Raw genomic sequence first — 24,520 nt, 5'->3', positions numbered from 1 at the left:
ATGTCTCTGTATGTCTCTCTGCCTCCTTCCCTCTCTGTGTCGGTCTCCGTATGTCTCTCCCTCCCTCTCGCTCTGTGTATCTCTGTATGTCTCTCTCCCTCCCTCCCTCTCGCTCTGTGTATCTCTGTATGTCTCTCTCCCTCCCTCCCTCTCGCTCTGTGTATCTCTGTATGTCTCTCTCCCTCCCTCTTTCTCTGTCTTTCTCCGTATGTCTCTCTCTCTCCCACCCTCTCACTGTCGGCCTCCGTATCTCTCTCTCTCTCTCTCTGTCTGTCTCTGTATCTCTCTCTCTCTAGCCATAATCCTCTACAAACTGTGGTTCTACCTACTTCTGTCTGACTCTCCTGCTCAAAGTGGACTCCCCCTCCCTCCCTCGGTCTCCTCCCTCTATCTTTCCCACGTTTCCCCTCCCTCTGTGCTACCCTCAGACACTTACCAGAGACAGCTCAATTACCTTCTGCTGGAACCATGTGAAGAGTTACAAACCTGCTGGAACCATGTGAATAGTTACAAACCTGCTGGAACCATGTGAAGAGTTACAAACCTGCTGGAACCATGTGAAGAGTTACAAACCTTCTGCTGGAACCATGTGAAGAGTTACAAACCTGCTGGAACCATGTGAAGAGTTACAAACCTTCTGCTGGAACCATGTGAAGAGTTACAAACCTGCTGGAACCATGTGAAGAGTTACAAACCTGCTGGAACCATGTGAAGAGTTACAAACCTGCTGGAACCATGTGAAGAGTTACAAACCTTCTGCTGGAACCATGTGAAGAGTTACAAACCTTCTGCTGGAACCATGTGAAGAGTTACAAACCTGCTGGAACCATGTGAATAGTTACAAACCTGCTGGAACCATGTGAAGAGTTACAAACCTGCTGGAACCATGTGAAGAGTTACAAACCTTCTGCTGGAACCATGTGAAGAGTTACAAACCTGCTGGAACCATGTGAAGAGTTACAAACCTGCTGGAACCATGTGAAGAGTTACAAACCTGCTGCTTGTACTAGGGAGGGGCATTTGAAATTATTTCACTATTCAAATAATATCAAGATGTTCAGATATCCGGATACTCGAAATACATGTGTTTTAAGAAAAAAAAACATGTCTTTTAAACTTAAATGGAGACTTGCTCACGTAACTCTGGAGAGCACTGGTGCTCTGCTTGTTTCAGCAGGGAGGGGGGGTGCTCTGTTTGTTTCAGCAGGGAGGGGGGGGTGCTCTGCTTGTTTCAGCAGGGAGGGGGGGTGCTCTGCTTGTTTCAGCAGGGAGAGGGGGTGCTCTGCTTGTTTCACAAGGGAGGGGGGGTGCTCTGCTTGTTTCAGCAGGGAGAGGGGGTGCTCTGCTTGTTTCACAAGGGAGGGGGGGTGCTCTGCTTGTTTCAGCAGGGAGAGGGGGTGCTCTGCTTGTTTCAGCAGGGAGAGGGGCAACAGAGGAGAGGAGCAGGAGCCGGTGTGTGTGACAGTCTGTGTGTGTGACAGTCTGTGTGTGTGACAGTCTGTGTGTGTGGGACAGTCTGTGTGTGGGACAGTCTGTGTGTGTGGGACAGTCTGTGTGTGTGGGACAGTCTGTGTGTGTGGGACAGTCTGTGTGTGTGGGACAGTCTGTGTGTGTGGGACAGTCTGTGTGTGGGACAGTCTGTGTGTGTGGGACAGTCTGTGTGTGTGGGACAGTCTGTGTGTGGGACAGTCTGTGTGTGTGTGACAGTCTGTGTGTGTGGGACAGTCTGTGTGTGGGACAGTCTGTGTGTGTGGGACAGTCTGTGTGTGGGACAGTCTGTGTGTGTGGGACAGTCTGTGTGTGTGTGACAGTCTGTGTGTGTGACAGTCTGTGTGTGTGGGACAGTCTGTGTGTGTGACAGTCTGTGTGTGTGGGACAGTCTGTGTGTGTGGGACAGTCTGCGTGTGGGACAGAGGGAAAGACTTGCACTACTTAGACAGACTTGTTGCTGTCATAGGTTCTATCATAACATCTGGTAGTGTCTTTCTGGACTGCATCAAATCGTTGTAGTACAGCTAGCTACAGTAGTCAGCTAGCTAGCTACAGTAGTCAGCTAGCTACAGTAGTCAGCTAGCTAGCTACAGTAGTCAGCTAGCTACAGTAGTCAGCTAGCTAGCTACAGTAGTCAGCTAGCTACAGTAGTCAGCTAGCTAATGTAGTCAGCTAGCTACAGTAGTCAGCTAGCTACAGTAGTCAGCTAGCTACAGTAGTACAGCTAGCTACTGTAGTCAGCTAGCTACAGTAGTCAGCTAGCTACTGTAGTACAGCTAGCTACTGTAGTACAGCTAGCTACTGTAGTACAGCTAGCTACAGTAGTCAGCTAGCTACTGTAGTACAGCTAGCTACAGTAGTCAGCTAGCTACTGTAGTACAGCTAGCTACAGTAGTCAGCTAGCTACAGTAGTCAGCTAGCTACAGTAGTCAGCTAGCTACTGTAGTACAGCTAGCTACAGTAGTCAGCTAGCTACTGTAGTACAGCTAGCTACAGTAGTCAGCTAGCTACAGTAGTCAGCTAGCTACTGTAGTCAGCTAGCTACAGTAGTCAGCTAGCTACAGTAGTCAGCTAGCTACTGTAGTCAGCTAGCTAATGTAGTACAGCTAGCTACAGTAGTCAGCTAGCTACTGTAGTACAGCTAGCTACAGTAGTCAGCTAGCTACTGTAGTACAGCTAGCTACAGTAGTCAGCTAGCTACTGTAGTACAGCTAGCTACAGTAGTCAGCTAGCTACTGTAGTACAGCTAGCTACAGTAGTCAGCTAGCTACTGTAGTACAGCTAGCTACAGTAGTCAGCTAGCTACAGTAGTCAGCTAGCTACAGTAGTCAGCTAGCTACAGTAGTCAGCTAGCTAATGTAGTCAGCTAGCTACAGTAGTCAGCTAGCTAATGTAGTACAGCTAGCTACAGTAGTCAGCTAGCTACAGTAGTCAGCTAGCTAGCTACAGTAGTCAGCTAGCTACAGTAGTCAGCTAGCTAGCTACAGTAGTCAGCTAGCTAGCTACAGTAGTCAGCTAGCTACAGTAGTCAGCTAGCTAATGTAGTACAGCTAATTGAGGCTCCCATACTTGTCTATAACAACTCCATTCAGGGCCGGCAGAAAATGTGTGGTGAGGCGGCATCAGCACATTCCAATCCCACGTTTGATTTAGTTTAATAAAATATATCAACGCAAAATGTTAAAATGATGAGAAAGTGCTGTTTTGCCGGATGATTTGTCAACTCGCACACAATATCTCTGCCCTTCACATCGGAGTGCTGCAGGCTCTTGTCTGGACCAATCATCAGTGTCTGGACCAATCAGATTCAAGGAAATCGCAGGTCACGCGGGCGGACACAACACATCAAAGCGTGCTCTCCAACTTTCCTCAGGTATTTATTCAGCAAACGTGATAAGACATCACTCCCGACAGACACAAGCAACAACTCTTCCATAAATGTATTAGCCTACAGTATATTCATAAACACCAGCCATCTGACATGCTGGATTACATGGAAACTAATCAAATTGTTCCGTCTTATCAACTGTTACTAAGAACAGCAGCTGCTACATAGTCTGCTCTATTCCATGTCCCTCTGGCCAGGGTAAATCAGTGGTGTATTTGTGAGAAAATGTGAATGGGATCAAATTTGGTAATTTCTTCAAACTTGGGCTGTCTAGGCTACCTAGACCTTTTCAATCCTAAATGATCAACTGCAATGAATCAATAAACACAAAATCAGACTGAGTTCATGTTTAATTAGGCCTACAGTTGCATAGGGCAGGACTGCACGATGCAATCCTGTATAAAGCAAGATCAGCACTGTGAGTTTTATTGTCCAATCATGTTGCTTTCTCTGTGTCTAGGAAACCCCCCTTCTTTAAAATACAATTCATATGAACAAGTAGAAAGATGCTGCAGTTTGACAGGCTTTCATCCTCCCGAAGGCCAGGAGCTTTTTTTACACCATGTGACCTGATTATAAAAACTCTGGTCCCATCATTGCCCACACAATACTATCGCATAGCTAACTAAAAAGCAGACCTTTGATTCCTACTGGAGAGGCCTATTGATTCACTACTGGAGAGGCCTATTGATTCCTACTGGTTCACTACTGGAGAGGCCTATTGATTCCTACTGGTTCACTACTGGAGAGGCCTATTGATTCCTACTGGTTCACTACTGGAGAGGCCTATTGATTCCTACTGGTTCACTACTGGAGAGGCCTATTGATTCCTACTGGTTCACTACTGGAGAGGCCTATTGATTCCTACTGGTTCACTACTGGAGAGGCCCAGTGGTCGATATAGGTCAAATAGAGACAATTAGACATACTGTGCACTTTTGCATTTCTGTTCTGTACACACAGACATTCACACTCACAGACATGCACATTCACAGACATTCACTCTCACAGACATTCACTCTCACAGATATTCACAATCAAAGACATTCACTCTCACAGACACTCACAGACATTCACTCTCACACACATTCACTTCTCCAGTTCATTCTACTGTTTCATGCATGTTTAAACCACTTTCTCTCTCCCACACACACTCACACCCATGATCATGGGTTGCATAAAATGATCTCTAACAGCGTGTGTCTGTGCATGCAATGTTGTGTGTGTCAGTCTTCCTTCAGTGAGTGTGTCTGTGTCTTCCGTTAGTGAGTGTGTCTGTGTCTTCCTTCAGTGAGTGTGTCTGTGTTCCTTCAGTGAGTGTGTCTGTCTTCCTTCAGTGAGTGTGTCTGTCTTCCTTCAGTGAGTGTGTCTGTCTTCCTTCAGTGAGTGTGTCTGTCTTCCTTCAGTGAGTGTGTCTGTGAGTCTTCCTTCAGTGAGTCTGTCTTCCTTCAGTGAGTGTGTCTGTCTTCCTTCAGTGAGTGTGTGAGTCGTCCTTCAGTGAGTGTGTCTGTCTTCCTTCAGTGAGTGTGTCTGTCTTCCTTCAGTGAGTGTGTCTGTCTTCCTTCAGTGAGTGTGTCTGTCTTCCTTCAGTGAGTGTGTCTGTCTTCCTTCAGTGAGTGTGTCTGTCTTCCTTCAGTGAGTGTGTCTGTGTGAGTCTTCCTTCAGTGAGTGTGTCTGTCTTCCTTCAGTGAGTGTGTCTGTGTTCCTTCAGTGAGTGTGTCTGTGAGTCTTCCTTCAGTGAGTGTGTCTTTCTTCCTTCAGTGAGTGTGTCTGTCTTCCTTCAGTGAGTGTGTCTGTCTTCCTTCAGTGAGTGTGTCTGTGAGTCTTCCTTCAGTGAGTGTGTCTGTGCTCCTTCAGTGAGTGTGTCTGTGAGTCTTCCTTCAGTGAGTGTGTCTGTCTTCCTTCAGTGAGTGTGTCTTTCTTCCTTCAGTGAGTGTGTCTGTCTTCCTTCAGTGAGTGTGTCTGTCTTCCTTCAGTGAGTGTGTCTGTGAGTCTTCCTTCAGTGAGTGTGTCTGTGCTCCTTCAGTGAGTGTGTCTGTGAGTCTTCCTTCAGTGAGTGTGTCTGTCTTCCTTCAGTGAGTGTGTCTGTCTTCCTTCAGTGAGTGTGTCTGTCTTCCTTCAGTGAGTCTGTCTTCCTTCAGTGAGTGTGTCTGTGAGTCTTCCTTCAGTGAGTGTGTCTGTCTTCCTTCAGTGAGTCTGTCTTCCTTCAGTGAGTGTGTCTGTCTTCCTTCAGTGAGTCTGTCTTCCTTCAGTGAGTGTGTCTGTCTTCCTTCAGTGAGTGTGTCCGTCTTCCTTCAGTGAGTGTGTCTGTGAGTCTTCCTTCAGTGAGTGTGTCTGTCTTCCTTCAGTGAGTGTGTCTGTCTTCCTTCAGTGAGTGTGTCTGTGAGTCTTCCTTCAGTGAGTGTGTCTGTGAGTCTTCCTTCAGTGAGTGTGTCTGTCTTCCTTCAGTGAGTCTGTCTTCCTTCAGTGAGTGTGTCTGTCTTCCTTCAGTGAGTGTGTCTGTCTTCCTTCAGTGAGTGTGTCTGTCTTCCTTCAGTGAGTGTGTCTGTGAGTCTTCCTTCAGTGAGTGTGTCTGTGAGTCTTCCTTCAGTGAGTGTGTCTGTCTTCCTTCAGTGAGTGTGTCTGTGTGTAGCATCAGAGAGAAACATGGTATTAGCAGATCATATTAACATGACATCTCCCTGTGTTTGCATGTATTTTTTTATTTCTTGTTCTGGACACTGAGATGTTCTGGTCTCAAACATAATTAGATCTGAAAAGACAGACCAGAGTGGTGTAGCCTTAGGATAGAGGTGACTGGTCTAACCATCTACAGACACTAACAGTACAAACACAATACAGAAGGGACCATGGTGTTTCTGCATGAGGGCGGCAGGTAGTTTAGCAGTTAAGAACGTTGGGCCAGTATCCTTAAAAAGACATGACTTCCCTTGCAACTAAAACCACTCATCAAACACACATTCAGTTGTTCAGAACACAGATAACTCTTTCACCCCTCCCTCCCAACCTCGATCCAGCCTGTCATTACTCTGAAGTACACCATCCCCCTACACACTTCACTGTCTGAAACACATATATATACACACACAACTAGATGTGTGCTTCTCTTGACAAAGTTAAACACACAGACTGGAGACAGACACACATCTCTGTGGTTAGACAGAAGTAGAATCAGTATTTACTGACATTTGTCTGTGGGTTACACACCCCAGTAAATTACACATCTCCTACTTAGAAACACACACACACACACACACACACACACACACACACACACACACACACACACACACACACACACACACACACACACACACACACACACACACACACACACACACACACACACACACACACACAGGTAGGAATATGAAGAACTGAAAAGTCCATTGTGAGATCCTCTTTATTTCACATAGAGAGATGGGGAGAGAGCAATATATTTGAAATGTCTTTCTTTTGGAACTTCTATGAGTGTAATGTTTACTGTTAATTATTATTAATTATTATCTATTTCACTTGCTTTGGCAATGTTAACATATGTTTCACATGCCAATAAAGCCCTTGAATTAAATTAAATTGAGAGACAGACAGACAAAGAGACAGAGAGGAGACAAATAGATAAAACAACAATGTATCATGAATTCCCTAGAAAACAGAAACACATACCTCTTCACAGCGCGTGTGACGCGACACACACACACACACACACACACACGAGAGCAGAGAAGGTGCAGCTGAACACAAAATTTCCCCAGCATCCCTTAGTCACCATGTGCACCGCAGTGCCTGATGGGAACTGGAGTCTTTCTCTCAGAGACGAGCAGGAAGAGACCCACAATGCCTTTGTGCGGAGGCACGGCACAGCACCCCGGGAGATAGTCTCTTGGCGTTGGTTGCCATGGAGGCGTTGGTGGTGGTTGGTAGTCATAGTTACCGTTACCGGGCAGTAACCATCCACAGCCCCAGCGCTACATTAGCAGCCAGCAGAGCACTTCCTCCCAGCAACAGGAAAAAGCCAATCAGTTCGCGGTGCTGCCGATCTGTAACCACAGTGACCAGCGTGGCCTCCAGCAGAGCGGAGAGCATCCATTGGCCATCAAGGGCGAAGCATGGAACAGAGTTGACCACGGCTAACGCTCCAGACAGGGACACAACGTATCTGATAAACACTGGGTTAAGATATCTACAGGACAGATAGACACTACACACACTGGGTTAACTTCACTAGGGTAGGGGGCAGCATTTGGAATTTTGGATGAAATGCATGCCCAAATTAAACTGCCTGCTTCTCGGGCCCAGAAGATATGATATGCATATAACTGGTAGATTTGGATAGAAAACACTCTAAAGAATCCAAAACCATTAAAATAATGTCTGTAAGTATAACAGAACTGATTTGGCAGGCGAAAACCTGAGAAAAATCCATTCAGGAAGTCGTTTCTTTTTTGGTTTTGTAGTTTTCTATTCAATGCCATTACAGTATCCATTGACTTAGGACTCAAATTGCAGTTTCTATGCCTTCCACTAGATGTCACCAGTCTTTAGAAATTGTTTCAGGCTTATATTCTGAAAAATGAGGAAGTAAGAGCAGTCTGAATGAGTGGACCCTAAAGTGTCACAGAGCTTTTAATGCGCACGACAGAGAGATAGCCTTTCTTGTTTACCTTTTAAATTGACGACGTTATTGTCCGGTTGAAATATTATCGATTATTTAGGCTAAAAACAACCCGAGGATTGAATATAAACATCGTTTGACATGTTTCTATGAACTTTACGGATACAATTTGGATTTTTTTGTCTGCCTGTTTTTGACTGCGTTTGAGCCTGTGGATTACTGAAGAAAACGCGTGAACAAAACAGAGGTTTTTGGATATAAAGAGACTTTATCGAACAAAAGGAACATTTATTGAGTAAATGAATGTCTGCTGAGTGCAACCATTTGAAGATCATCAAAGGTAAGGGATTAATTTTATCTCCATTTCTGACTTGTGTAACTGTTCTACTTGGCTGGTTACTGTTTGTAATGATTTGTCTAGTGGGCTATGTTCTCAAATAATCGTAAGGTATGCTTTCGCCGTAAAGCATTTTTAAAATCTGACACCGTGGTTGGATTCACAAGAAGTTAATCTTTAAACCTATGTAAAATATGTTTTGTTTTCTGAATTTTTTATAATGAGTATTTCTGTATTTGAATTTGGCGCCCAGCAGTTTCACTGGCTGTTGAAGAGGTGGGACGCTACCGTCTCACGTACCCAAGAGAGGTTAATGGTGACCCTGTGGCAATATGGACAGTCTCAACGAAGCTATTGCCTTGTGGTGAAAAAGTATGTACTAATGTTTAAATTGATACATTCCTTTCCCCCTTTAAAGGGTTGAAACTCAAATGACAATGGAAGTAATTTACAATTGTAATATACTGAGTGTAAAAAAAGTATTTTATTTTCCCTCATGTTAATGCTTGTTTAATGTTAATGCTTGTTTCATGATAATTCTTGTAAGTCATGTTCTATTAGATTGAGACAGTCTTAAAAAAGGGAGGAAATGTAGTGGAAAATGACATAATTAGTCATGCTATCCTATGTTTTAATGTATAAAGAATTGTCTCGTTATATGCTAGTGTTTTTGAAATTATTGTACATATCCCAACCAGAAGCCATGGATTACAGGCAACATCCGCACTGAGCTAAACGCTAGTGCTGCCGCATTCAGAAGAGCGGGACTCTAACCCGGACGCTTGTAAGAAATACCGACATGTCCTCCGACGAACCATGGAACCCTGACCTGTTCACTGGACGTGTCGCGGACCTGCTGTCTCCAACTCTGAATGCTCGGCTATGAAAAGCCAACTGACATTTACTCCTGAGGTGCTGACCTGTTGCACCCTCTACAACCACTGTGATTATTATTATTTGACCCTGCTGGTCATCTATGAACGTTTGAACATCTTGGCCATGTTCTGTTATAATCTCCACCCGGCACAGCCAGAAGAGGACTGGCCACCCTCAGAGCCTGGTTCCTCTCTAGGTTTCTTCCTAGGTTCTGGCCTTTCTAGGGAGTTTTTCCTAGCCACCGTGCTTCTACATCTGCATTACTTGCTGTTTGCGGTTTTAGGCTGGGTTTCTGTACAGCACTTTGTGACATCAGCTGATGTAAAAAGAGCTTATTAAATAAACTTGATAGATTGATCGATCAAACAGGCAAAGCGGCAATATAGGACTAAAATCAAATCCTACTACACCAGCTCTGATGCTTGTCGGATGTGCTAGGGCTTGAAAACTATCACGGATGACAAAGGGAAACCCAGCCTTGAGCTGCCCAGTGCCGCAAATCTACCAGACGAGTTAAATGCCTTGTATGCTTGCTTTGCGGAAAGCACCAGCTGTTCCGGAAGTCTGAGTCTTCACGGACATTTTCAACCTCTCCCTGACCCAGTCTGTAATACATGCAATACTTACTATCGCTCCGTAGCACTCACATCTGTAGCCATGAAATGCGCTGAAAGGCTGGTCATGGCTCACAACACATGCCAGACCCACTCCAATTCACATACCGACACAACAGACCCACAGATGTCGCAATCTCTATTGCACTCCACACTGTCCTTTCCCACCTGGACAAAAGGAACAACTACGTGAGAATGCTGTTAATTTACTACAGCTCATCGTTCAACACCATAGATCCAAGCTCAACTCTAACACAGAACCCAAACCGGCTGCGCACGTACACCATCGTGCATAAATGTATTTTGCCCCCCCACACCAAACGCGATCAGGACATGCAGGTTAAAATATCAAAACAAACTCTGAACCAATGACATTAATTTGAGGACAGGTCGAAAAGCATTAAACATTTATGGCAATTTAGTTAGTTAGCTTGCACTTGCTAGCTAATTTGTCCTATTTAGCTAGCTTGCTGTTGCTAGCTAATTTGTCTTGGGATATAAATTCGAGTTGTTATTTTACCTGAAATGCACAAGGTTCTCTACTCCACCAATTAATCCACACATAAAACGGTCAACCGAATCGTTTCTAGTCATCTCTCATCCTTCCAGGCTTTTTCTTCTCTTGACTTTATATTGCGATTGGCAACTTTCATAAATTAGGTGCAATTACCACCACTGACCTCATTCGTCTTCAGTCACCCACATGTGTATAACCAATGAGGAGATGGCACGTGGGTATCTGCTTCTATAAACCAATGAGGAGATGGGAGAGGCAGGACTTGCAGCGCGATCTGTGTCAGAAATGGAACTGACTTCTAGTTTAGCCCTTGGCAATGCAGACGCGAGCAGTGTGGGTGCAATAATTGAATAATATAGACTTCTACATTTATTTTGCAGCAGTTTGGTTCGGCACCTGCTTGACATCCAACCAGAAGGCGCTACAGAGGATAGTGCGTACAGCCCAGTAAATCAATGGGGCCGAGCACCCTGCCATCCAGTGTCAGAGGAAGGCTCTCAAAATTGTCAAAGACTCCAGCCACCCAAGTCATAGACTGTTCTCTCTGCTACCGCACGGCAAGCGGTACCGGAGCGCCAAGTCTGGAACCAAAAGGCTCCTGAACAGCTTCTACCCCCAAGCCATAAGACTGCTGAACAGTTAATCAAACGGCCACTGAACTATTTACATTGACCTCCATTTTATTGTTGTGCTGACTCTACCCACGCACCCACTAAACTCTACCCACGCAGCCGCTAGACTCTACCCACGCACCCGCTAAACTCTACCCACGCAGCCGCTAGACTCTACCCACGCACCCACTAGAGACTCTACCCACGCAGCCGCTAGAGACTCTACCCGCGCAGCCGCTAGACACTACCCGCGCAGCCGCTAGACTCTACCCGCGCAGCCGCTAAACTCTACCCGCGCAGCCGCTAGAGACACTACCCGCGCAGCCGCTAGACTCTACCCGCGCACCCACTAAACTCTACCCGCGCAGCCGCTAGAGACTCTACCCGCGCAGCCGCTAAACTCTACCCGCGCAGCCGCTAGACTCTACCCGCGCACCCACTAAACTCTACCCGCGCAGCCGCTAGACTCTACCCGCGCAGCCGCTAGAGACTCTACCCGCGCAGCCGCTAGAGACTCTACCCGCGCAGCCGCTAGACTCTACCCGCGCAGCCGCTAGAGACTCTACCCGCGCAGCCGCTAGAGACTCTACCCGCGCAGCCGCTAGAGACTCTACCCGCGCAGCCGCTAGACTCTACCCGCGCAGCCGCTAAACTCTACCCGCGCAGCCGCTAGAGACTCTACCCGCGCAGCCGCTAGACTCTACCCGCGCAGCCGCTAGACTCTACCCGCGCAGCCGCTAGACTCTACCCGCGCAGCCGCTAGACTCTACCCGCGCAGCCGCTAGACTCTACCCGCGCAGCCGCTAGACTCTACCCGCGCAGCCGCTAGACTCTACCCGCGCAGCCGCTAGACTCTACCCGCGCAGCCGCTAGACTCTACCCGCGCAGCCGCTAGACTCTACCCGCGCAGCCGCTAGACTCTACCCGCGCAGCCGCTAGAGACTCTACCCGCGCAGCCGCTAGAGACTCTACCCGCGCAGCCGCTAGAGACTCTACCCGCGCAGCCGCTAGACTCTACCCGCGCAGCCGCTAGACTCTACCCGCGCAGCCGCTAGAGACTCTACCCGCGCAGCCGCTAGAGACTCTACCCGCGCAGCCGCTAGACTCTACCCGCGCAGCCGCTAGACTCTACCCGCGCAGCCGCTAGACTCTACCCGCGCAGCCGCTAGACTCTACCCGCGCAGCCGCTAGACTCTACCCGCGCAGCCGCTAGACTCTACCCGCGCAGCCGCTAGACTCTACCCGCGCAGCCGCTAGAGACTCTACCCGCGCAGCCGCTAGACTCTACCCGCGCAGCCGCTAGACTCTACCCGCGCAGCCGCTAGACTCTACCCGCGCAGCCGCTAGAGACTCTACCCGCGCAGCCGCTAGACTCTACCCGCGCAGCCGCTAGACTCTACCCGCGCAGCCGCTAGACACTACCCGCGCAGCCGCTAGACACTACCCGCGCAGCCGCTAGACACTACCCGCGCAGCCGCTAGACACTACCCGCGCAGCCGCTAGACTCTACCCGCGCAGCCGCTAGACTCTACCCGCGCAGCCGCTAGACTCTACCCGCGCAGCCGCTAGACTCTACCCGCGCAGCCGCTAGACTCTACCCGCGCAGCCGCTAGACTCTACCCGCGCAGCCGCTAGACACTACCCGCGCAGCCGCTAGACACTACCCGCGCAGCCGCTAGACACTACCCGCGCAGCCGCTAGACTCTACCCGCGCAGCCGCTAGACTCTACCCGCGCAGCCGCTAGAGACTCTACCCGCGCAGCCGCTAGAGACTCTACCCGCGCAGCCGCTAGAGACTCTACCCGCGCAGCCGCTAGACTCTACCCGCGCAGCCGCTAGACTCTACCCGCGCAGCCGCTAAACTCTACCCGCGCAGCCGCTAGAGACTCTACCCGCGCAGCCGCTAGACTCTACCCGCGCAGCCGCTAGACTCTACCCGCGCAGCCGCTAGAGACTCTACCCGCGCAGCCGCTAGACTCTACCCGCGCAGCCGCTAGACTCTACCCGCGCAGCCGCTAGACTCTACCCGCGCAGCCGCTAGACTCTACCCGCGCAGCCGCTAGACTCTACCCGCGCAGCCGCTAGACTCTACCCGCGCAGCCGCTAGACTCTACCCGCGCAGCCGCTAGACTCTACCCGCGCAGCCGCTAGACTCTACCCGCGCAGCCGCTAGACTCTACCCGCGCAGCCGCTAGACTCTACCCGCGCAGCCGCTAGACTCTACCCGCGCAGCCGCTAGACTCTACCCGCGCAGCCGCTAGACTCTACCCGCGCAGCCGCTAGACTCTACCCGCGCAGCCGCTAGAGACTCTACCCGCGCAGCCGCTAGACTCTACCCGCGCAGCCGCTAGACTCTACCCGCGCAGCCGCTAGACTCTACCCGCGCAGCCGCTAGACTCTACCCGCGCAGCCGCTAGACTCTACCCGCGCAGCCGCTAGACTCTACCCGCGCAGCCGCTAGACTCTACCCGCGCAGCCGCTAGACTCTACCCGCGCAGCCGCTAGACTCTACCCGCGCAGCCGCTAGACTCTACCCGCGCAGCCACTCATACTACACTGACACCCCAACACACCATGGTTTCCGTTAGCCGGTAATAGACGGCTTTCGTACGATAAAAAAAGAGATCTAGAGGCAGTATGCATTTTAAAAAGATATACTGCATTCTTTGAACCCTGAACTTATTAATATGATACATGTTATTAAATGATTGCACCACACTGCTCGCGTGTGTCAACGACCGTCTGTGTAGGCAGGCGCTAATATAGAACTTGGTTATTTGAGCGTCTGCGTTTGGTTCTATTTGTGATGCTTAATGCGCTGTAAGTCCCGCATCTCCCATCTCCTCATTGATTTTTAGGAGCATAGACCCACGTGGGTGATTGAAAGATGAACTGAGGTCCACACTCCAGTCCAGTCGGTGGTGGTAATGCACCTTAAAGTTGGTTGCCAACCGCCATATAAAGTCCAAAGAAGAAGAAGCCTGAAGGAGGAGAGATGACTAGAAACAAACTCTGTTTACCCTTTTATCTGTGGATTAATTATCAGAGTAGAGGACCTTGTGCATTTCAGGTAAAATAACAACCCAATGTTTATATCCCAGGTCAAATTACCTAGCAACAGCAAACTACCTAAACTAAATTGCCATAGATGTTAAATGTTTTTCGACCTGTCCCCAAATTAATATAGTTGGTTCAGAGTTAGTTTTGATATTTCAACCTGTGTGTCCTGATTGCGATTGGTGTGGTTGGACAAAATCAACATGGACGCGATGGCGCAAAGTATCCTATTAGATCTCCCCTCTTCTCTAAATTTCGAACGGATATTTTCATCTCGGTCGCATAAAACTGCTTGCATGTGAAAACACTTCTGACAATGGTGTTTTCCCACTAATTGCATTATAGAACAAACATTCGCGTGTAGCCTACTGCCTTGTGCACATTGCTGTGCTTACATTGTGAATAATAATATAAACATTTTATGACAAATACATTTTTTATTTGATTTTGAAGTTAGCTTGGGGTTGCTAGCGAGTTAGCGGGGGATTGCTAGCGAGTTAGCGTGGGGTTGCTAGCAAAATTAGCGTGGGGTTGCTAGCAAAGTTAGCGTGGGGTTGCTAGCAAAGTTAGCGTGGGGTTGCTAGCAAAGTTAGCTTAGGGTTCTCTAATGTACAGAATCAAATAATCTGTCGTGACTGAATGGCATGGAGGAGGATAACAAGCACCAGTAGTTCCGCTGTTTGGGTTCTCATCACTGATCCTGTAGCCCTGCTTGGTATAATTAGCCTATACTGGCTATAAGGTTGAGACGCAGGGCACGTTCTGGGGTGGGAGGTAGCCTAGTGGTTAGAGCATTGGACTAGTAACCGGAAGATTGCAAGATCGAATCCCCGAGCTGACAAGGTAAAAATCTGCCTTTCTGCCCCTGAACAAGGCAGTTAACCCACTGTTCCTAGGCCGTCATTGAAAATAAGAATTTGTTCTTTACCGAAATGTAAAAATATGACGCTGTAAGATATACAATGAAATGCCTACTCGCAACTAAAGCTCTCCTCTCAGACAGTGCAATGATATTAAGCTATCTGTATTTACATTAGGCTATACCCTACCAATAGCTACTGTCACCACGTAAGCCTATACTGGCCGGATGGCAGAGCTATCCTTCAGCACCACAAGTTCAGCACCACAAGTTGGTTCAACTTCTATAACATCATTGTGCGATTCTAGGGATGTCCTTTCAGCACCGTGAAGGGCACTCCAATCTCTTAAAATAACCCTCAACAAGATCTGTTGCCTACATCTAATAGTCCTACTCATCACTTATTATTATTACTACAAATAGAAGAGTATCACTCACAATTGTGCTGGTTTAGTAAAGTTAGATCAAAGCTGAATCAATGTATCGCAAGATCACATAACGATTAATGAGTATTTTACGCCCTGCAATGTTACACCAACAATACCTTCTCATTTCTACTGAGATTTTAGGATGGTTAGCTGAAGCTGAATAGTCAAAATGTTTTCTCATGCGTCAAAACTCAACATAGTCTATATATATATATATATAATATAGTCTAGTCTGCCACTAGGCAGGATATATGCTTTGATTGAAACTAAATAGAAGGCCAATAGTTAACTTCTTATGGCTAGGGGGCAGCATTTTCACGTTTGGATGAAAAGCGTGCCCAGAGTAAACTGCCTGCTACTCAGTCCCAGTTGCTAATATATGCATATTATTAGTGGATTTGGATAGAAAACACTCTGACGTTTCTATAACTGTTTGAATGATGTCTGTGAGTATAACAGAACTCATATGGCAGGCGAAAACCTGAGAAAAATCCAACCAGGAAGTGGAAAATCTGAGGTTTGTCGTTTTTCAACTCTTGGCCTATCGAATACACAGTGTCTATGGGGTCATTTTGCACTTCCTAAGGCTCCACTAGATGGCAACAGTCTTTAGAACCTTGTTTGATGCTTCTAATGTGAAGTGGGGGTGAATGAGTAAGGTCTCTCCCAGAGTGTCACGAGCTGACCATGCGCTGACCATGTGCATTCATGTGAGAGTTTGTGAGATAATTTCTGAAGAAAAAGGAATTCTCCAGTTGGAACATTATTGAAAATTTATGTTAAAAACATCCTAAAGATTCTATACTTCGTTTGACATGTTTCTACGAAATGTAATATGACTTTTCATCTGAACTTTTGCCTGGACCTGCCCGCGCGTCGTGAGTTTAAATTGTGTACTGCACGAACCAAAAGGAGTTATTTGGACATAAATGATGGACTTTATGGAACAAATCAAACATTTATTGTGGAACTGGGATTCCTGGGAGTGCATTCTGATGAAGATCATCAAAGGTAAGTGAATATTTATAATGCTATTTCTGACTTATGTTGACTCCAACATGGCGGATATATTCTCTAGTCTCTGAGTGCCGTACTCAGATTATTTCATGGTTTGCTTATTCCGTAAAGTTTTTTTAAAATCTGACACAGCGGTTGCATTAAGGAGAAGTATATCTTTAAATCTGTGAATAACACTTGTATCTTTTATCAATGTATATTATGAGTATTTCTGTAAATTGATGTGGCTCTGTGCAAATTCACGGGATGTTTTGGAGGCAAAGCCAAATGTAAACTGAGGTTTTTGGATATAAATATGAACTTGACCGAACAAAACATACATGTATTGTGTAACATGTTGTCCGGGAGTATCATCTGATGAAGAATATCAAAGGTTAGTGATTCATTTTCTCTATATCTGCTTTTTGTGACTCCTCTCTTTGGTTGGAAAATCGCTGTATGCTTTCTGTGACTAGTTGCTGACCTAACATAATGATATGTTTTTTGAAATCGGACACTGTGGTTGGATTGACGAGAATTGTATCTTTAAAATGGTGTCTAATACTTGTATGTTTGAGAAATTTGAATTATGAGATTTCTGTTGATTGAATTTGGCGCCCTGCAATTTCATTGGCTGTTAGCGAGGGGTTCACCATCTGTTCTAATTGGCTCATGAAACAGTCATTCAAGAAGCTCTAAATGCCTACTTCCAGGAAACGGATTGAGATCAGAGGATTTGCATGCAGATGCAGTTTGGACATTTCACTCGTGAAGAATGATCATTTATAACAGTGATGGCCTATTTTCAAATGAGGAATACCTACCTTGGTGTTTGAGGGTATTACATTTATAACATTTCTTGAGACAATAGAACCGTGTGGGCATAGTCAGACATTGCAATTGGAGGATGCATTTTATGCATATTCTATAATGATAGGCTACATCTGTCGGTACAAACTTTGATTGAGGAAATTATGATTTACATTTGAGTAATTTAGCAGACGCTCTTATCCAGAGCCACTTACAGTAGTGAGTTCATACTTTTTTCACACTGGTCCTCCGTGGGAATCGAACCCACAACCGTGGCTTTGCAAGTGCCATGCTCTACCAACAGAGCCACACGGAACATTTAAACGTAATTTTAAAATAAATAGCACCACAACACTGAACGTCACCAACAATATTTTATGTTGCTAGCTAGCTAGCTAGCTGTGGTTTGCTAGCTAGCTAGCTAGCTGTGGTTTGCTAGCTAGCTAGCTAGCTGTGGTTTGCTAGCTAGCTAGCTAGCTGTGGTTTGCTAGCTAGCTAGCTAGCTGTGGTTTGCTAGCTGTGGTTCGCTAGCTAGTTAGCTGTGGTTCGCTAGCTAGCTAGCTGTGGTTCGCTAGCTAGCTAGCTGTGGTTCGCTAGCTAGCTAGCTGTGGTTTGCTAGCTGTGGTTCGCTAGCTAGTTAGCTGTGGTTAGCTGTGGTTCGCTAGCTAGTTAGCTGTGGTTCGCTAGCTAGTTAGCTGTGGTTCGCTAGCTAGCTAGCTGTGGTTCGCTAGCTAGTTAGCTGTGGTTCGCTAGCTAGTTAGCTGTGGTTTGCTAGCTAGTTAGCTGTGGTTTGCTAGCTAGTTAGCTGTGGTTTGCTAGCTAAGCTGTGGTTTGCTAGTGTAACGGATGTGAAATGGCTAGCTAGTTAGCGGGTACGCGCTAGTAGCGTTTCAATCAGTTACGTCACTTGCTCTGAAACCTATTAGTAGTGTTGCCCCTTGCTCTGCAAGGGCCGCGGCTTTTGTGGAGCGATGGGTAACGACGCTTCGTGGGTGTCAGTTGTTGATGTGTGCAGAGGGTCCCTGGTTCGCGCCCGTGTCGGGGCGAGGGGACGGTTTAAAGTTATACTGTTACACTAGCTGCTTGGAGCAGAGATGTTAAAGAAAGGAGGAGATAGGAATCCCAATGAATGATGGAATGTATAATGCCCAACCCAGCAGACTGTCAACCAATCGCGTTCAAGTTGTCATGCTGCGTCAGGTGGTTGCTAAGCTAATCGGCACGCAATCCCTTCTCAAAGTCAGGGTATGAGTCGAGAAACTACGTAATGTCACGAATCCAAAGCTATACCATTATTCAGAGAACACCATTGAAAATTAGACCCTGGTCTCAATTGGGTTCCCCTGATTAACTTTTATTTATTTTATCAAAAATAAAATATACGATATTACAGAGAACAAGTTAATTACCTCACATCTTACATCCCCAAAGTAGATCTGCTCTGGGATGCTAACTAGTTAGCTGCGGTTGCTAGCATGTTAGCTGTGATTGCTAGCGAGTTAGCTGTAGTTTCCTAGCTGCTTCAACTTTGCTCATTTCCAACACAGCCATAATATGGAGTCAATGTACAAAAGGATACTTGCAGAAGGTCTCCATGACAACCGGGAGGTCCAGGTTCAGGAAGCCGAAGCGAGGAGCAAAGTTGGTCAGACTGACTGAGGAGGACAGGACAGGCATTAACACAGACAGACAGACACACAGACAGAAAGACAGACTTATGGTTAGTTGGTCAGACAGGAAGATCATTACCAGATTGACAATCAGACTGAGGACAGTGTTAGGGTTAGTTGGTCAGACAGGAAGACAGGGGGTACATTAACAGACAGACAATCAGACTGAGGACAGTGTTAGGGTTAGTTGGTCAGACAGGAAGACAGGGGGTACATTAACAGACAGACAATCAGACTGAGGACAGTTTTAGGGTTAGTTGGTCAGACAGGAGGGACATTACCAGACAGACAGACAGACAGCAGGGTTAGTTGGTCAGACAGGAAGAACATTACCACACAGACAGACAGACAGTTTTAGGGTTAGTTGGTCAGACAGGAGGGGCTTTAACACACACTGACCTGCATATTGGAGGTGAGGAGGGTACCCCACAAACAGCATCTGTGTATTGGGTGGATGAGTAAGCCGGATCAACCTGGTCTGGTTCTCCAGTGAAGGTGTGACACAGACACTGGGTGAGTGTGTGTCAGGGTCTGTGTCAAGATGTGTGTGTGTGAGGCAGTCTGCGTTGCTGCGACACACACGGCTGCCAGACAGCATCTTACGAGCCGGGAGACACGCATACTGAAACATAACCAGCAGTTAGTCCTCTGTCTGTCTGTGTGTGTGTGTGTGTGTGTGTGTGTGTGTGTAGGGCTGTACCCCACCCTCAAAAACTCTGGCTCGACCGAGAGTCAGTTTCGACCAATCGATTGGTCAACATTTTGAAACTTGTATTTTGCCATATATAGACACACCCTGTGTTTGATTAAATCAACTATATGCACTGAGCTGGTCTGATGCTTTAAGCACTGTGTGAATCAAATCAACTATATGCACTGAGCTGGTCTGATGCTTTAAGCACTGTGTGAATCAAATCAACTATATGCACTGAGCTGGTCTGATGCTTTAAGCACTGTGTGATTAAATAATTAAGACATGGAGCCAGAGATGAAGATAAGCAGAAAATGAAACCTGGACCATCCATCGTCCTTCACGCTCGTTAAGTTACTAGTAATAGGCTACATACACCATGGGTCAGCAAGCTCTTCCATCAGCCACTGTATCTTATCATTTCTAGCGATCTGCGTGCCAGTTATGATTTTCATGGAACAGTATTATTTAAACTATAATAACATCTTCGTATCTCAATATCACTGTCGTGGTTAAGCTAAATTATATCTAAATGATAACGATACAAATGTAAATGCTAAAACCTTTTTCCTAACTTTCCAAACGGCTCATTCATCCCCCTCCTCTCCCCTATAACTATTCCCGAGGTCGTCGCTGTAAATGAGAATGTGTTCTCAGTCAACTTACCTGGAAAAACAGGGATAAAAAAAGTATAAAATAAAGACCAAATTCTCCTAACCTGCTGCGGAAAAGTACATTCCAGTCGTAGCTGTACTCCACCAAGTGAGAACTCTATGCATGGTTTATATTATCACCTATAGTCTAGTTAAATAAAGGTTAAATCATTTTATTAAATCACCTATAGTCCAACTGATGCAGCATAGTGGCTATAAATACATGGGCTGAAGCATTGGGTTGCCCATCTGCATTTCGCCTACTGGACACCCGAGACATGGACTGTTCTCCATGATCCCGTCCGGCAGGGGGTACCGGTACATCAAGGCTTTCACAAACAGACTCCTACACAGCTTCTATCCCCTGGTCATAAGCTACAGGACTGTTTTGATAGCACAGACTGGAATATGTTCCGGGATTCTTCCGATGGCATTGAGGAGTACACCACATCAGTCACTGGCTTCATCAATAAGTGCATCGATGACGTCATCCCCAAAGTGACTGTACGTACATACCCCAACCAGATTACAGGCAACATCCGCACTGACCTAAAGGGCAGAGCTGCTGCCTTCAAGGAGCAGGACTCTAACCCAGACGCTTTTAAGAAATCCCGCTATGCCCTCCGAAAAACCATCAAACAGGCAAAGCGCCAATACAGAACTAAGATTGAATCGTACTGCATCGGCTCCGACGCTCGTCAGATCTGGCAGGGCCTGCAAACTATTAAAGACTACAAAAGGGAAACACAGCCGCGAGCTGCCCAGTGACACAAGCCTACCAGACGAGCTAAATCACATCTATGCTCGCTTCGAGGCAAGAAACACTGAGGCATGCATGAGAGCATCAGCTGTTCTGGACGACTGGGTGATCATGCTCTCCGTAGCCGACGTGAGTAAGATCTTTAAACAGGTCAACATTCACAAGGCCGCGGGGCCAGACGGATTACCAGGACGTGTACTCCGAGCATGCGCTGACCAACTGGCAGGTGTCTTCACTGACATTTTCAACATGTCCCTGATTGAGTCTGTAATACCAACATGTTTCAAGCAGACCACCATAGTCCCTGTGACCAAGATCACTAAGGTAACCTGACTAAATGACTACAGACCCGTAGCACTCACGTCCATAGCCATGAAGTGCTTTAAAAGGCTGGTCATGGCTCACATTAACACCATTATCCTAGAAACCCTTAACCCACTCCAATTTTCATACCGCTCAAACAGATCCACAGATGATACAATCTCTATTGCACTCCACACTGCCCTTTCCCACCTGGACAAAAGGAACACCTACACAGGGCCCCGTGTGGCTCAGTTGGTAGAGCATGGCGCTTGCAACGCCAGGGTTGTGGGTTCGTTTCCCACGGGGGGCCAGTACAAAAAAAAAAATATGAATGTATGTACTTGTAAGTCGCTCTGGATAAGAGCGTCTGCTAAATGACTTAAATGTAAATGTACATTAGAATGCTGTTCATTGAGTATAGCTCAGCATTCAACACCATATGTGCCCGCAAAGCTCATCACTAAGTTAAGGACCCTGGGATTAAACACCTCCCTCTGCAACTGGATCCTGGACTTACTGAACGGCCCAGGTGTTGAGGGTAGGAAACAACACACCCGCCACGCTGATCCTCAACACTGGAGCCCCTCAAGGGTGCGTGCTCAGTCCCCTCCTGTACTCCCTGTTCACCCACGACTGCATGGCCAGGCACAAATCCAACACCATCGTTGAGTTTGCAGACGACACAACAGTGGTAGGTCTGATCACTGACAATGACGAGACAGCTTATAAGGAGGAGGTCAGAGACTTGGCCGAGTGGTGCCAGAATAACAACCTATCCCTCAACGTGATCAAGACAAAGGAGATGATTGTGGACTACAGGAAAAGGAGGACCGAGCACGACCCCATTCTCATCGACGGGGCTGTAGTGGAGCAGGTTGAGAGCTTCAAGCTCCTTGGGGTTCACATCACCAACAAACTATCATGGTTTAAACATACCAAGACAATCGTGAAGAGGGCACGACAAAGCCTATTCCCCCTCAGGAGACTGAAAAGATTTGGCATGGGTCCTCAGATCCTCAAAATGTTCTACAGCTGCACCATCGAGAGCATCCTGACTGGGAGCATCACTGCCTGGTATGGCAACTGTTTGGCCTCCGACCGCAAGGCACTACAGAGGGTAGTGCGTACGGCCCAGTACATCACTGGGGCCAATATTCGTGCCATCCAGGACATCTTATACCAGGCGGTGTCAGAGGAAGGCCCTAAAAATTGCCAAAGACTCCAACCACCCTAGTCATAGACTGTTATCTCTGCTACTGCACAGCAAGCGGTACCGGAGCGCCAAGTCTAGGTCCAAAACAACTTCTACCCCCAAGCCATAAGACTGCTGAACAGCTAATCAAATGGCTACCTGGACTATTTGCAAACGGTCAGAAACAGACTCCATGAGGGTGGTATGAGGGCCCGACGTCCACAGGTGGGGGTTGTGCTTACAGCCCAACACCGTGCAGGACGTTTGGCATTTGCCAGAGAACACCAAGATTGGCAAATTCGCCACTGGCGCCCTGTGCTCTTCACAGATGAAAGCAGGTTCACACTGAGCACATGAGCACATGTGACAGACGTGACAGAGTCTGGAGACGCCGTGGAGAACGTTCTGCTGCCTGCAACATCCTCCAACATGACCGGTTTGGCGGTGGGTCAGTCATGGTGTGGGGTGGCATTTCTTTTTGGGGCCGCACAGCCCTCCATGTGCTCGCCAGAGGTAGCCTGACTGCCATTAGGTACCGAGATGAGATCCTCAGACCCCTTGTGAGACCATATGCTGACACATGCACATTTGTGGCCTGCTGGAGGTCATTTTGCAGGGCTCTGGCAGTGCACCTCCTTGCACAAAGGCGGAGGTAGCGGTCCTGCTGCTGGGTTGTTGCCCTCCTACGGCCTCCTCCACGTCTCCTGATGTACTGGCCTGTCTCCTGGTAGCGCCTCCATGCTCTGAACACTACGCTGACAGACACAGCAAACCTTTTTGCCACAGCTCGCATTGATGTGCCATCCTGGATGAACTGCACTACCTGAGCCACTTGTGTGGGTTGTAGACTCCGTCTCATGCTACCACTAGAGTGAAAGTACCGCCAGCATTCAAAAGTGACCAAAACATCAGCCAGGAAGCATAGGAACTGAGAAGTGGTCTGTGGTCACCACCTGCAGAACCATTCCTTTATTGGGGGTGTCTTGCTAATTGCCTATAATTTCCACCTTTTGTCTATTCCATTTGCACAACAGCATGTGAAATTTATTGTCAATCAGTGTTGCTTCCTAAGTGGACAGTTTGATTTCACAGAAGTTTGATTGACTTGGAGTTACATTGTGTTGTTTAAGTGTTCCCTTTATTTTTTTGAGCAGTGTATATTAGTATTAGTAATATTATATTATTATTATTATTAGTATTATTAATATTATTATTATCTATATTATTATTATCTATATTATTATCATCTATATTATTATTATTAATATTATTATTATCTATATTATTATTAATATTATTATTATCTATATTATTATTATCTATATTATTATCATCTATATTATTATTATCTATATTATTATTAATATTATTATTATCTATATTATTATTATCTATATTATTATCATCTATATTATTATTATCTATATTATTAATATCTATATTATTATTATCTATATTATTATCATCTATATTATTATTATTAGTATTATTAATATTATCTATATTATTATCATCATCATCATCTATATTCCTATCTAAATTATCATCTATATTCCTATCTAAATTATCATCTATATTCCTATCTAAATTATCATCTATATTCCTATCTAAATTATCATCTATATTCTTATCTAAATTATCATCTATATTCCTATCTAAATTATCATCTATATTCCTATCTAAATTATCATCTATATTCCTATCTAAATTATCATCTATATTCCTATCTAAATTATCATCTATATTCCTATCTAAATTATCATCTATATTCTTATCTAAATTATCATCTATATTCCTATCTAAATTATCATCTATATTCTTATCTAAATTATCATCTATATTCCTATCTAAATTATCATCTATATTCCTATCTAAATTATCATCTATATTCTTATCTATATTATTATTATTATTATCATCATCACTGCATTGTTGGGAAAGAGCGTTCAAGGAAAGTCTTTCATTGTACTGTATTAAACCTGCTATATCCTGTGCACGTGATGAATAAACTTTGAAAAGGCCTGATTTTTTATAATAATGAATTATAACAACAAAGTATTATTAATCATTATTAATTCTTAAAGTGTTTTTCCCGCAATTGCATTAAGAATTGTTGTGCATTGACGGCTTCAGGCCTGGAAGTATGTGATGT

General features: G+C 46.0%; 1 protein-coding gene across 1 annotated transcript in view; it reads right to left on the bottom strand.

Annotated features, from left to right (window-relative positions):
- Positions 1–6,890: 6,890 nt before the first annotated feature.
- Positions 6,891–24,520, bottom strand: part of mbtps2 (membrane-bound transcription factor peptidase, site 2) — a 57,929-nt gene continuing 40,299 nt past the window's right edge. Inside the window, exons 9-11 of the mRNA XM_038997419.1 lie at positions 19,169–19,391; positions 18,679–18,754; positions 6,891–7,538 (exon numbers count right to left, since the gene is read on the bottom strand). Of these exons, the coding sequence (XP_038853347.1) occupies positions 7,316–7,538; positions 18,679–18,754; positions 19,169–19,391 (522 nt within the window). The 3' untranslated portion in view covers positions 6,891–7,315. The remainder of the gene's footprint in view (positions 7,539–18,678; positions 18,755–19,168; positions 19,392–24,520) is intronic.

This window comes from Salvelinus namaycush, chromosome 7 (assembly GCF_016432855.1).
Source record: "Salvelinus namaycush isolate Seneca chromosome 7, SaNama_1.0, whole genome shotgun sequence".
NCBI lineage: Eukaryota > Metazoa > Chordata > Actinopteri > Salmoniformes > Salmonidae > Salvelinus > Salvelinus namaycush.
Note: the sequence above shows the minus strand (reverse complement) of the source record. Positions and strands in the feature narration are given on the sequence as shown.